This window comes from Canis lupus, chromosome 25 (assembly GCF_048164855.1).
Source record: "Canis lupus baileyi chromosome 25, mCanLup2.hap1, whole genome shotgun sequence".
Lineage (NCBI taxonomy): Eukaryota > Metazoa > Chordata > Mammalia > Carnivora > Canidae > Canis > Canis lupus.
Window position 1 is genome coordinate 41,880,378 of NC_132862.1, and position 11,303 is coordinate 41,891,680.

The following is an 11,303-nucleotide window of genomic DNA, read 5'->3' on the forward strand; positions in this document are numbered from 1 at the left end:
TGCCCTCTCCCCCTCTTCTACCACCTTCCCTTGGCAGCCAAGCCTGAATCACATGGTCACTCTCTTCCCCAGAAAAGATGAAGGAAAATGCCTGGGGGCCCTGGGGCCCAACTTGAGGAGTGTGAGTGTGAGCTCAGGTATGTGCATGCTGCCTGTGTGTGTGCACGCGGGTGTGTGTGTGCAGCCTGCCGGGGTAGGTGTGAGGCCGTGGGTCATCCGCATGCATCTAGGTGTACGTGGCACTGTGTGCACGGGTATGTGTTCGGGTGTGCTGGTGCATGTGTGTGTGTGTGTGCATGCACGTGCACTCATTCCCCAGTGTGTGTGTTCACACACATGCCTGCCCGTGGATGTACACTCCCTGTATGCCCAGCTCTCTGCTCTGAGCGATGCCTTCTGCCGTGTCCCTGCTCCACCCGCCTCCCTGCTACACCCAGGAAGTCACTGGTAGTCTCACAGTCGCTCCAGTCCAGGGTCGGTAGAGAGGATTCCGGAGGGGCACCCTGGGGCTGGGCCCTGCGTGGCCACCTTGCCTGGCGCAGCAAGTTCCAGAGGGAGCGCAGTGCCGCCCCGCCCTTCCCGCACGCACCGCACGGGGACTGCCAGCCCTGAGGGGTGGGGGTGGCGGTGGCGGTCAGAGGCCGGGAGATCCTCTGGGCTCTGGGCGTAGAGCAGCCATGTCCCTTCCTGCCTCACAGCTTCAGCCACAACATGGATGGACTTCCCCCAGCCGTGCGACAGAAGGTCTAGACAAGAATGAGGTCGTGAGCGTGACACGCTCACTGTGCTCAACAGGGAAGGCCCCCCGCAAGCAGAAGTGTGGTTTACCAGGCTATGTGTAGACTTCGGAGCAGTTTCAGGCGCTTTCTGTTCCTGCCACCACGTGAGACCCAGGCCAGGCGTGTCCTCGTTCTCCCATTCCACGGATCAGAAGGTTGGGACCCTGAGAAAAGACCGAGGGTGTCATCTCCTGAACTGGTCCCCAAGCCTCCTGACTTGTGGTGTTTGCTTTCCCCCATCCCGCCCGCCCTCCAACACAGAGTTCCATGGAGAGAGAAGCGGAGGGCGGGAGCAGCAGCTGGCTCAGAGAGCCCGCCAGTGTGGGCTCCTTCCAGATCACCGCACGGCCTGGGCACGTAGGTCTGTGCATCGGGGCTCTACCCGCTGGAGGCCGGGGGTAGGGGGAAGCAGGCAACCCAGGGCTAGTTACGCCATCTCTAGGCCTCAGTTCCTTGTTTGTAAAATGGGGCTAATTATACCTAGTTTGGTGAGAGGGTTAGCAATATATATGTAAATCACTTGGCTCGTCGCTGAGCAGATAGCAGGTGTTCAATAAATGGTACCCTTCATTATTTTATTCATTTCCATGTGGGCACATTGTCTCTCAAAAAAAAGCCTTCTCGAAAAGTTGTTTCCTGGCCAGAGCAGCTTGCCCCATCTCCAACAGTTGGCACGCAGGCCAGAAGCCCCGCGTGGCATCAGCAGGCCCCCTTTGGCACTTCCCTGGCGCAGGCCTTCTGCCCCACAGAGTGAGCTGAGGAGGCACCACTGGGGGGTGAGGAAGGGGCAGCTGTGTGCTCCAGCTCCTGGATAACTTGTTTCCAGAAACCTGCCGTCTCCTTCAGGTGTGAGGGGCCTGCTCTGTGTGCACACCGACCAGGTCTGGACCACACTCCATCCCCTTCCTCCTGGCCTCCCGGGCCTGGGGGAGCCTGGAGAGGCTGAAGACAGGACCAGTGACCCCCAGGGCAGGGGGTGGGCCTGCCTGGCCCCAAGCCTGAGGTCAAAGTGAAATAGGCAGGGGTGGGAGCACTGCCCGGGGAGGGGAGGGCATGCTGTCGTACCTCACGACTCCTTGGTCCTGCGCAGGTGCTGCTCGCTCAGGGACCCCAGAGGGGCTGCCCCGGCCACGCCGTGGACCCCGCCCCTCGCCGGTCGCCCAGCTAGTGCCCTTCTTCTGCTCCGCGGGCCCTGGGCAGCCAAGCCTCGGTCACAGCCCCCTCTGCTGGCCGATGCTGGAACTCAGCTGGCCGAGTCCAGGTTGGCCACCCGGCGGGCCCCAGGCTCAGTCCTGGTCCCCAGAGTGGGCACCGGACGCCTTCCCCACACATGCCCGGCCTGGCCCTGCAAAGATCGCCAAGCCTCAGCAGCTAAAAGGCGGTGTCCTGTGCCCCTGGTCTCCAGGACCCGAGGAGAGGTCAGAGGGCCTCCCCGCTTCTCACGTGACCTTGAGGAAGTCACGTTCCCTCTCTGAGCCTCAGGCTTCCTTCCTACAAAATGGAGGAGTTGGATATTTTTCAAGTCTCCCGTGAAGTGATAGACTTCTCTAATCTGTGGAAATCCCACATAGGAGCCTGGGTATTAGACACGAGGAGGATCCGCTCTGGTTGAGTTGGTTGTTGGGGCTCTCAGGTTCTGTGATTTTTGGTAAGGACCCTGCCTCAGTGAGACTCAGGTGCTGCAATATTCTAGAACATCACAGCATGTCTCGTGAATGCTCTCAACGCCAAGCAGAAAATGTGGCTAACATCACAAACCCTGATTGCAGATATTTGGCGACATGTCACCTGTGGCCCCATGGATGTGCGCGGACCAGGCGCTGATATACTTAGGAGAGATGGTGGTGGGCTGGAGGGACACAGGATCTCCGCAGAGCCCCCACGGCAGCAGGTTTCAACCTTGCCTGCACCTGGGGACCACCTGGCCAGCGTCAGAACTGCCCAAGACCCAGCTACACCCCAGCATAATTTAGTCACATCATCTGGGGCCCACGGCTGGGTATCAGCATCCTTGTAAAGCTCCCTGGTGGGTCCAGTGTGCAGCCAGGCTGAGAACGCTGGCCTGCGCGAGTGACAGGAGCCACAGGGCACCGGAGGGTCAGACGTGGGGAAGGTCAGGGGCCAGGGAGGAGAGGGAACCATCACAGTCCTTAAATACCCAAAGGCAGGCATGTGGGGGAGCAAGGGGACACTCCGGGGATACCAGAGGACAGATAGGAACGACAGGTGGAGTTTCCAAGGAGGCAGACTGGAGAATCCGTTAACAATTGGAACTCTCTGGCAGTGGTCCCTGTTGAGCACGGAGCTGTCTGTGGCTGCAGGTTGCCGCAGAGGTTGGACGCCGGCCGGCCCACTGAAGCCGGGTGCCCCGCACACGATGGGCACACACGTCCCTTCCATGCTGCTGCCAGGCGCTCCTTTCAGCCAGACCCTGCGGGGCCCCTGTGTCCACCCCAGGCACATCGCTCACTACTCAGGATGTTCAGACCTGAAAGGGATGATGGGGGTCTTGGGATACCTCCGAATCACTCTGTGTCCTGGAAGGACCTTACAAGGTACCTAGGCCAGTGCTGGCAGCCCCAGCTGCACGTGACAATAAGGCCCAACTCCACAGATTCAGACTCGGACTTTCCGAGATGAGGCCTGGCCTTGGGTATTTTTTAAAGCCCTCCAGGGATTCCAGTGTGCACCAGGGTAGAGAACACTGAGCGCCCCCCCCCCCTTTGTGTACATCTGAAGACACCAAGCCCAGCAATGTGGTCACTGGCTAAAGGTCACATGGCCACCATGGCAGAGCCAGTGAGGACCCCAGTCCTGGGGCTCTGTGTTCTACTGTGGGTAGACTCTGGAGGCACTCCACCTTGAGATAACTTTGGAAGCTAATTTCCAGCATACTCTGGCAGGGAAGCTTCTGTCTAGAAAGGATGTAGTGGCTCATCCTTTTCCTACCACCCTGCTCACACACACTCTGGAAGCCTCCCACCCAGGGGCTGTGCAGAGGATGCTGAGGGCTGAGCCTCCATTGTCAGCTTTGTAATGAGAGCTGCTCTGTGTCAGGTGCCAAGCCTAGTGCCGGGGCCACCAGCGGGCAGGATGTGGTCCCTTCTCCCAGAAGCTTTCACTCAAGAGAGGAGACACATAGAGCATGGGTTGTCACATGCAGGCAGAGGCACTGTGCACGTGTGCAACCTAGGGCTTGGGGGAGCATATAGGAGGCCATAACCTGCCATGGGCAGTCAGGGAAGGCTTCCTGGAGAAAGTGATATATAATTAAACCTTGAAGGGATTTAACAAGAAGAATTAAGATGGGGAAGAGTGACAGGGTGAGGGAATTGAATTTGCAAAATCCTGACTGGTTGCTGTGGAGGGAGGGCTTTACTCCAAGGGCTCAGGAGAGCCACTGCCTGGCTTATCAAAGGCTCAGGGTGCAGGAGGGGAACCGTGATGGTGTTGGTCCTGTCATCCTAGTTTTTAAAGAATCTCTCCAGGGAAGGCTATTGAACAGACTGGAGGCTTTCCTATTGATAGAGGAAGAGCTGAGGCTCAGAGACAGATACACCTGTCCCCAAGGTCACACAGGCCCAAAGAGAAGCTACCGCACTCCCACCTGGACATTCCCAGTTTGGAGGATGGAAACGTGTTGCAGAGCCGAGAAAACTCACAAGAACAGCTGAGATTGGGATCTGCAGGTCATTAAAAGGGAAAGCTGAAAGATCATGTTGGATTGGCTTCCTGGGACCTCTCCGGCCCTTCCTTGATGCTCTTGGGTAACAATCAGGTGTTGGCTCAAAAACCTCAAAAGCAACTGAGAGAATGCCATCTCCCTGTGAAAAAAGAGCCCCATCGGTGGCAAATGCTGTGCCTGGACAGCGGCTAGAAGAGGGCGCTGTGCCCCGTGCAGCGCTGCTCCAAGCTGGGCCCCCTCCGCTGCCATCCCCGCCCCCCCATCCTCCATCCTCTGCCATCTCCTGCTCCTGCACTCGACCTGTCAGTTGTTTTCTCTGCTCACCCTGTGCTGGCCATGCAAAGCGATGGGTGCTGATTTCAGGAAGGAGACGCGGGTGCTCGCTCAGGGATCAGATGGCCACTACTCCTTGGCACGCATCAGGGTGCTTGTGTGTGTGCTCGTGTATGTGCATACGTGTGCATGCATGTTGAGTGCATCCTTGCCCCATCTGCATGTGTTGGGGAGGCTCCATCTGTATGTGTGGACCTGTGTTGGGGAGAGTCTGGCCCATACACCTCCAGCCTCACTCTGCCTTCCCTTGGGAGGCACCCCGGGAACACTCGGGCAAGTTCCAGCAAGTTCCACTCTCCCAGTCCCCAGCACAAACCCCACACTGTAGGAGGTGTGGCCACAACCCTTCCCATCTACCCTCCCCAACCTCAGCCAGAACCAGAAAGATCCAGATAGCCCCACAGGTTAGCCGTCAGACCACAAGGGCCAGGGAGCAGGGCACGCTGCATGACCCCTGGGTGTGGTGGCTGTGATGGCACCTGCGTGAAGCCAGTGGGACACAAGCTAGCCTCTCGGGCTGCCTTCAGCTCGTGGCTAAGTGGGAAAGTGGATTAGCACAGCTCTTAGGACCAAGTCCGGAAGCTGCGAGCTATGCTCAGGGGCTCCAGCATCCGCCCTGTGGGGATGGAGAGCAGGGCAAAGGGGCGAGAAGTGCTTGGGGACGATGGACATTATTCTGTATCTTTGAGGAAATTGCCTTTGCCCACGTGCCACAAGACAGGTATGGGGCTGCCCCCGCGGCGCCTCTGCCCTCTGGGCAGGGAGTTGGGATCCAATGGCATCGCTATCACAGCAAGATCATAGTCACGGGCCTCGAGGGTCTGACACTTCCACAGCTTCTTGTGCTGCATTTAGAGATTGGGGAGGTGAGACCCCCCCGGGGGATGGGGAATTTCTAGCACTGCCCAGCTTTGGGCAGGGTGCTCTGGTGCCTCCTTGTTCAGCCCCTTGCAACGGAGGGGCTGTCAGGCCGGCTGTTGGGGCTGGGCCTGGTGCCGCATGCCAAGCCGGCTTAACAGGAAGAGTTGGCGACCCCTCTGGGTGCGCCTCTGAGAGCCCGGTGGCTTCTGTACATCAGCCAGAGAACTGACTGTGAACCTTAGTGTTGCTCTGGAGTCTGAGAGCAGCGAAACACAGACAGAACCTCTCCTAGAGAAAGACAGCTTCAGACAGCAGTGAGGGAGCGGAACTACCCCCACCCAGGATCTAGTTAAATTGGCCCGTCTCTGGAGATCTGGGACCGCAGACCAGAAGTGGACAGCTTGTTGGTAACGCAGGATCTCGGGCCCCACCCCAGACTTCCTAGGTTGGAATCTGCCTTTATCAGGATGCCCGTGGGTGCACCCGAGTGTGACAGGCCTGCTCCAGGGCACTCTGGGGAGGGCGGCTTGCTGAGGTTCTGATTGTTCTTTGCTCCTCTGCTCTCTCCACCTGGCAGATCTGTGGGATGGTTCTCACCTGTTGCCTGCACCGGAGGCTCCAGCTGCATTTTTACTAATGGCCAACTGCCCCTCACAAGGACAGGTGCCCACGTCCCATCTTCCAGGCCTGCAGAGTCAGCACCAGCTTGCCTAGAAACTCCCTCTACTGTGTGCCTAGCCCCTTCGGACCCACCAAGTGCCCAAGACCATGGCTCCTGTGGCTCCCACCCAGGCCGGGGGCCCTCAGCCCCCTCTCTCCACTACCAAGTGCTCACTGCCAGGATCCCTGGGCACAGGATGCATCCTGCCAGGAAACAGCCACCAGCACCCCTCACCAGCAGTGGGGGTCCCGTGGACTGCAGGGGGTGGTGAGAATCACACCTTTTGCTCCCTCCCAGCTCCAAAAGCTAGAATGAGGGTCTAAAAACTCTGGCCCCTCTGGGACTCCCCACTGGGGCACATCGTCTCCCCACTGGTGCTGAGCACCCCTCGTCTTGTCTCTGCTTGGGGTGGGGCAGTCAGGGTGGGCTCTGCCCCCAGAAGCCCCAGCCTTTGATACACTGACCCACCCCTGTCACCTGGAAGATAGCGCCCTGTTGGCCTGGTTCCTTCTCACAGGGCCTGACAGTGGAGAGGCCTGGGGTGAGACCCTGGGAACTGGGCTTGGGCACCACCAGGGCGAGGAGCAGGGCAGGTAAGGTCACAGGCAAATGCTGCCCCAGGACCCTGTGCACTGCCCAGAAGCCATCCCTGGGAGAGATCCCCCCAGAAGACTATGGCTTGTGCCCCCCCACCCCCCTCTGCAGTAACTAGGCCCTGCAGGGATCTCCTGTGGCCTGATTCTCAGGAATGCCAAGTTTTTAAATGATCTCCAGCTCTTCGTGTGGGTGGGAGTGAAAAGTCCTTCCTGGGTAGGCCAAGTCACAGGCCCTGCAATATGGGGGCCACTGAGAAGGCTCAGTGCTGAGTAGAGGGGTGCTCCGCCCTGGGCCCTGCTTTTCCTGGGCCCACAGTCCCAGACTCGATGACCACCACTGTGCCCCTCCCAGAGCCCTTGCTCTGCTCCCCAGAGTGAATCCAGTCCCCTCCTTTGGTTCTCTCTTGCTTCTCTGAATCAGGCAGGGAATTTTCAGGAACCATATTCTTAAATACTAAGACAGAACGGAAAAACAACAACAAAACCCTGGAAAAGGCAGAGTAGAGACGCTGGCAGTTTTCCAAAGAACAGGTGTCAACTTGGGAGTCAGCCACAGGGACCCTCTCCAAGTAACTGTCACAAGTGGGTAGCTCATAGTCCCGGAATCCCGCACCTAGCTCCTTTACCTTCCAGGTCCTAAGCTTCCGGGGCTGGGGACCCACCATGAGGGAGCGACCCCTTGTTGCCAACATCAAGGCCAGGAAAGGTCACCCCTTGCCTCTAACTCATGGCAAGCCCCAGGGTGATGAGTGCAGCTCTTGGTAACCTGGGCCAGTCCTGGGTGAAGGCTGTGCTCTCTTCCGTACACAGGTCACTGCTGTCCCCAGACACTGCCCTAGACGTATAGAAATTGTATGCCCTCCGAACACAGATTACTCGCATGCACAGGAAAGACCAGCTTCCCCGGGCAGATTGCTCCTCTACCCCGGAGATCCCCTGGGGGCTGTCGGAACCCTGGCTGGCTCAGCAACTCTGCCCCCCAGGGCCCTGGGGTTGCAATTGCAAATCCATTAACAGGGAAACCAGCTTTCTGGTAATCCCGGACTGTGCCAAGGCGGAGAGAAAGGGTGCTGGGACGATCTTTGCTGCCTTCCAATTCTCTGGGACTCGTGCAACCGAGAAATGACTACCTCCCAAGCTCTCGGCAAGGCCAGGTCACAGACTGACAGGTCTTACCAAGTGAGGCCTGAAAGAGAGCCGTGTTCTTCCAGTGAAGGGGCCCATGGGAGGTGGTGATGCCAGGGGAAGGGCCGTGTCCTGTGGCCCCTGCTGGCCCCTGCTGGAACCACTGCCCTCTTTACTGAGGTCAGTGGGGCTTGTGGAGGTGGGACAGGGTGATAGGCAGGTAGCACTGGCCCCAGCCCCCCGTGTTGGGTTAGGCCATCCTGGCTGAGGGCACGATTGGCTGCGAGCAAAAGGCTCCTGCACACCGGCCCACCCAGACCAAGGATGGATGGCCCAAGCTGCAGAGATGGAACAACGCAGAGCTTTAGGGAACGGTGACCTGCTCGTTGGTGCCCACAGCCCAGGAGGTGAGGCAAGGGCAGAGGAGACGGAGGCCCAGCTTACGGCAGGCTCTAGGCTCAGGACACAGAGGGCTGGAGTCCGGAGCCAAGGATGTGCCCACCCTGCCTGAGAGCATGCGGATCTGCACCCAGGGCACTGCTTGGACGTCATGGTCATGAATTCCTTGGATAGAGAAGGGCATGTCTGTGGACAGCTGTCATCAGCCGTGTGCGAGCAAAAGGCCCCCGGCACGTTGGACCCAGGAAGGAAGGCAGGATTCTGTACAGGTCGGGCCACAGCAGATGCTGCTGGTCACCGGGGGCCTACCGTGAGCTTTGAATGTGTGAGTCATGTACGTGCTCTCTCATGGCGATCGCAACAAAGAGGTACTGGTCCCCCCTCTACAGGTGACAAATCAAGGCTCAGAGCAATTAAGACACCTGCCAGGCGGTAGCAGTGGCTGCTGTCCTGCCACCCCCCAGCTGATGGAAGCCAGGGAAGCTGGGCTGGGAGCCCCTGCTCCTCGGCATCCTGTGGCTCTCCATCTCTGCAGGAAGCCATCTGGCTGACATTCTGACATTCCGAAACACCGGGTCCCCCAGGGGGCACTCTCTGTCCAATAGCAGTGGCCTGGTCCCCCTTCCCGGATCGGACGGAACCATCCATCTGGCCCCACCGCCAGCGCGCCCCGCACACCTGCAGAGCGGCCTGGCTCCTTTCCCGATTGACAGCCGGGGCCTCCTGGTGGACTGGCTCAGGCAGCAGGTGGGGGCCCTGGGGACCACGCTTGGGGGAATTGCTAGCCTGTCACCTTGGGTGCCAGTGTTGACACCAAGCAAGAGCAGACCAGACCTCAGCAATCAGAACCTGCCCATGGCGTGTGGGATCTCGTGCCCATGCAGACATCATATCTAGGGCCCCAGAGGGCTGGGAGGGCTGCCCCCTGCTGGGGGCCGGGGGGGTGTCTCAGGTCACAGGCACTCAGAGCCACCCCGGGGGCCCATGTTAACCACCTTCAGCTAGCTTTCCCTTGCTGTACTGCTGGAGGGTGGCACAGTGCAGCCTGTCTCACAGAGCTGATGGCCTGGAATTTCAGCAGGCTGCTCAGCCTGGGCACAGCCACAGACACTCAGGCTTGGCAGGGCCAGGACAGCCCCGGGGTGGGTGGGGGATCCTTGTGCACTGCAGCCACTCTGGTCCGTCCCTGGGTTTGGAGGTAGAAGAAGCAAACTGAAACGTGTTCATCACCACCCACCCCAATTTCCGCCTGGCAAATATTCTCTACTTTCTGGCTACTTTGGGCCTGGGGAGAGTGGGGGAGGCATAGGGGAAGGCGGTTGATGAGCTAAGGAGAAAACGCATCTTCTGTCACTGCTGGGTGGCACTCACGTCGCCCGGGATGCTAGTGATGTGTCTGAACCAGAAGTTCTCAAACTTGAGGATGCATCAGGTCACCTGGAGACTGCTAAGTGTCACCCCAGAGCTTCAAATCTGCAGGGGTAGCATGGAGAGTGAGCATTTCTAACAAGTTCCTGGATGATGTTGGGGCTCCTGGCCCCGGACCCACCCTTTGAGAACCGCTGCTTTAGAGCTCCCCACAAAGGACATTTGCCACCTTCCTTTGTATGAGCGTCACCCTAAGCATCCCAGAATCCCTCGGGAGGTCTAGCAGGGCCCAGCCCACTGGCCGCGCGAGGGTGGGGTGAGGCATCGCAGTGGGCCCCGAAAGCGCCCTCCTGCAGTGCGTTCTTGCAGCACCTGCTCTGCCCTCTGTGACCATGGCTGGGAGACCAGGTGCCTGCGTGCTCTTCCTGGAAGGGCACAGATTAGGTCCCCAGCCCCATTCTCCCACCACCCTCCTGTGTGCTTTGGGAGAGTCCAGCTCCATTCTCATCACCCCCACTTTCTGGCTTAGCACAATGCCCCCCACCGTGTCTGTACCCCCAGCCTCTCACGTGCCCCTTCCCTTCCTGCTTTGGCCCCAGAGACACCCTGTGCAAGTGCCACTAGGAATTCCAGGCAGCCCAGTAGGAGGCCAAGGGGGCTTCTGGAACCAGCTGGCCTTTGGATACGGGTTGTCCCAATATTCTAGAGACTGAGAAGTTGCCTTAACTTACTGCATATAGAGAAGTCACTGTAGTTGTAAACACACTCTCCGCTTCGCTGGCCTCAGTGCCTGCCTGGCCTCACCCGCTGGGTGGCATGATAATAAAGGAATTGTATCTAGGACTACCTTCTGTGGCTTTTTTCCTCATCCACGGGGAAATCCCAGGCCATCAGTTCATCAGATGTCTTTCAACCCACTGTACATGCTGAAGCGGACCTTAGTCCTGGGGAGAGGGAGGGAAAGGGGGAGTCCCACGAGGAAGTCCACTGACCACACTGATCGGGGTCTCACCCTTATTTTTCCCGCCTCTCACCTTTTCTCTGTTTGATTGGACCTTGCCTTAGCCTACGCATACGTGCCGCTGGCTCCTGGCTGCAAGCAAATAGGCTCGGACTGCGTGCCTCTGAAAGCTCTCAGCCGTGGTCAGCCCACGTCCCCACGTCACTCACTACACTGCCCAGCCAGCTTTGTTGATGAGCCCGTGTTTGCATGTCCTGCCATGGGCATCGCCCCACACTAGCTGCAGCAACGCTGCATGTGGTGAGGGGTCGGGGCGAAGGGCCCCCTCCGCTGGCCCTCAGACTCCCAGCCAAGTGTCAGGAGCCCGGACACACACACACACACACACACACACACACACTCCTACTGCTACCCAGACCAGTTGCTCTCCACCTGGACCAGCTGATGCATCCCGATCCTCAAATCCAGGGCGGCACACTCTTGCATCCGAATGCAGAATGACGTCAATCTTATTCAGAGGAGCGGAGAGCATTAG

General features: G+C 58.9%; 1 protein-coding gene across 11 annotated transcripts in view; it reads left to right on the forward strand.

Moving 5' to 3' along the window:
• TSPAN11 (tetraspanin 11) overlaps positions 1–10,650 on the forward strand; it is a 74,835-nt gene extending 64,185 nt beyond the window's left edge. For 2 of the 11 annotated variants that reach the window (XR_012017829.1, XR_012017832.1), the window contains 2 exons: positions 73–137; positions 6,236–10,650. Coding sequence is in view for 7 of the 11 variants with exons in the window: in XM_072799347.1 (XP_072655448.1) it covers positions 796–1,140 (345 nt within the window). In the remaining 4 variants the exon portion in view is untranslated. Of the gene's footprint in view, positions 1–72; positions 138–698; positions 1,358–6,235 lie in introns of those variants that run through there. The other 9 variants (XM_072799347.1, XM_072799348.1, XR_012017831.1 and 6 more) reach the window with 8 other exon arrangements.
• The last annotated feature ends 653 nt before the right edge of the window (positions 10,651–11,303 follow it).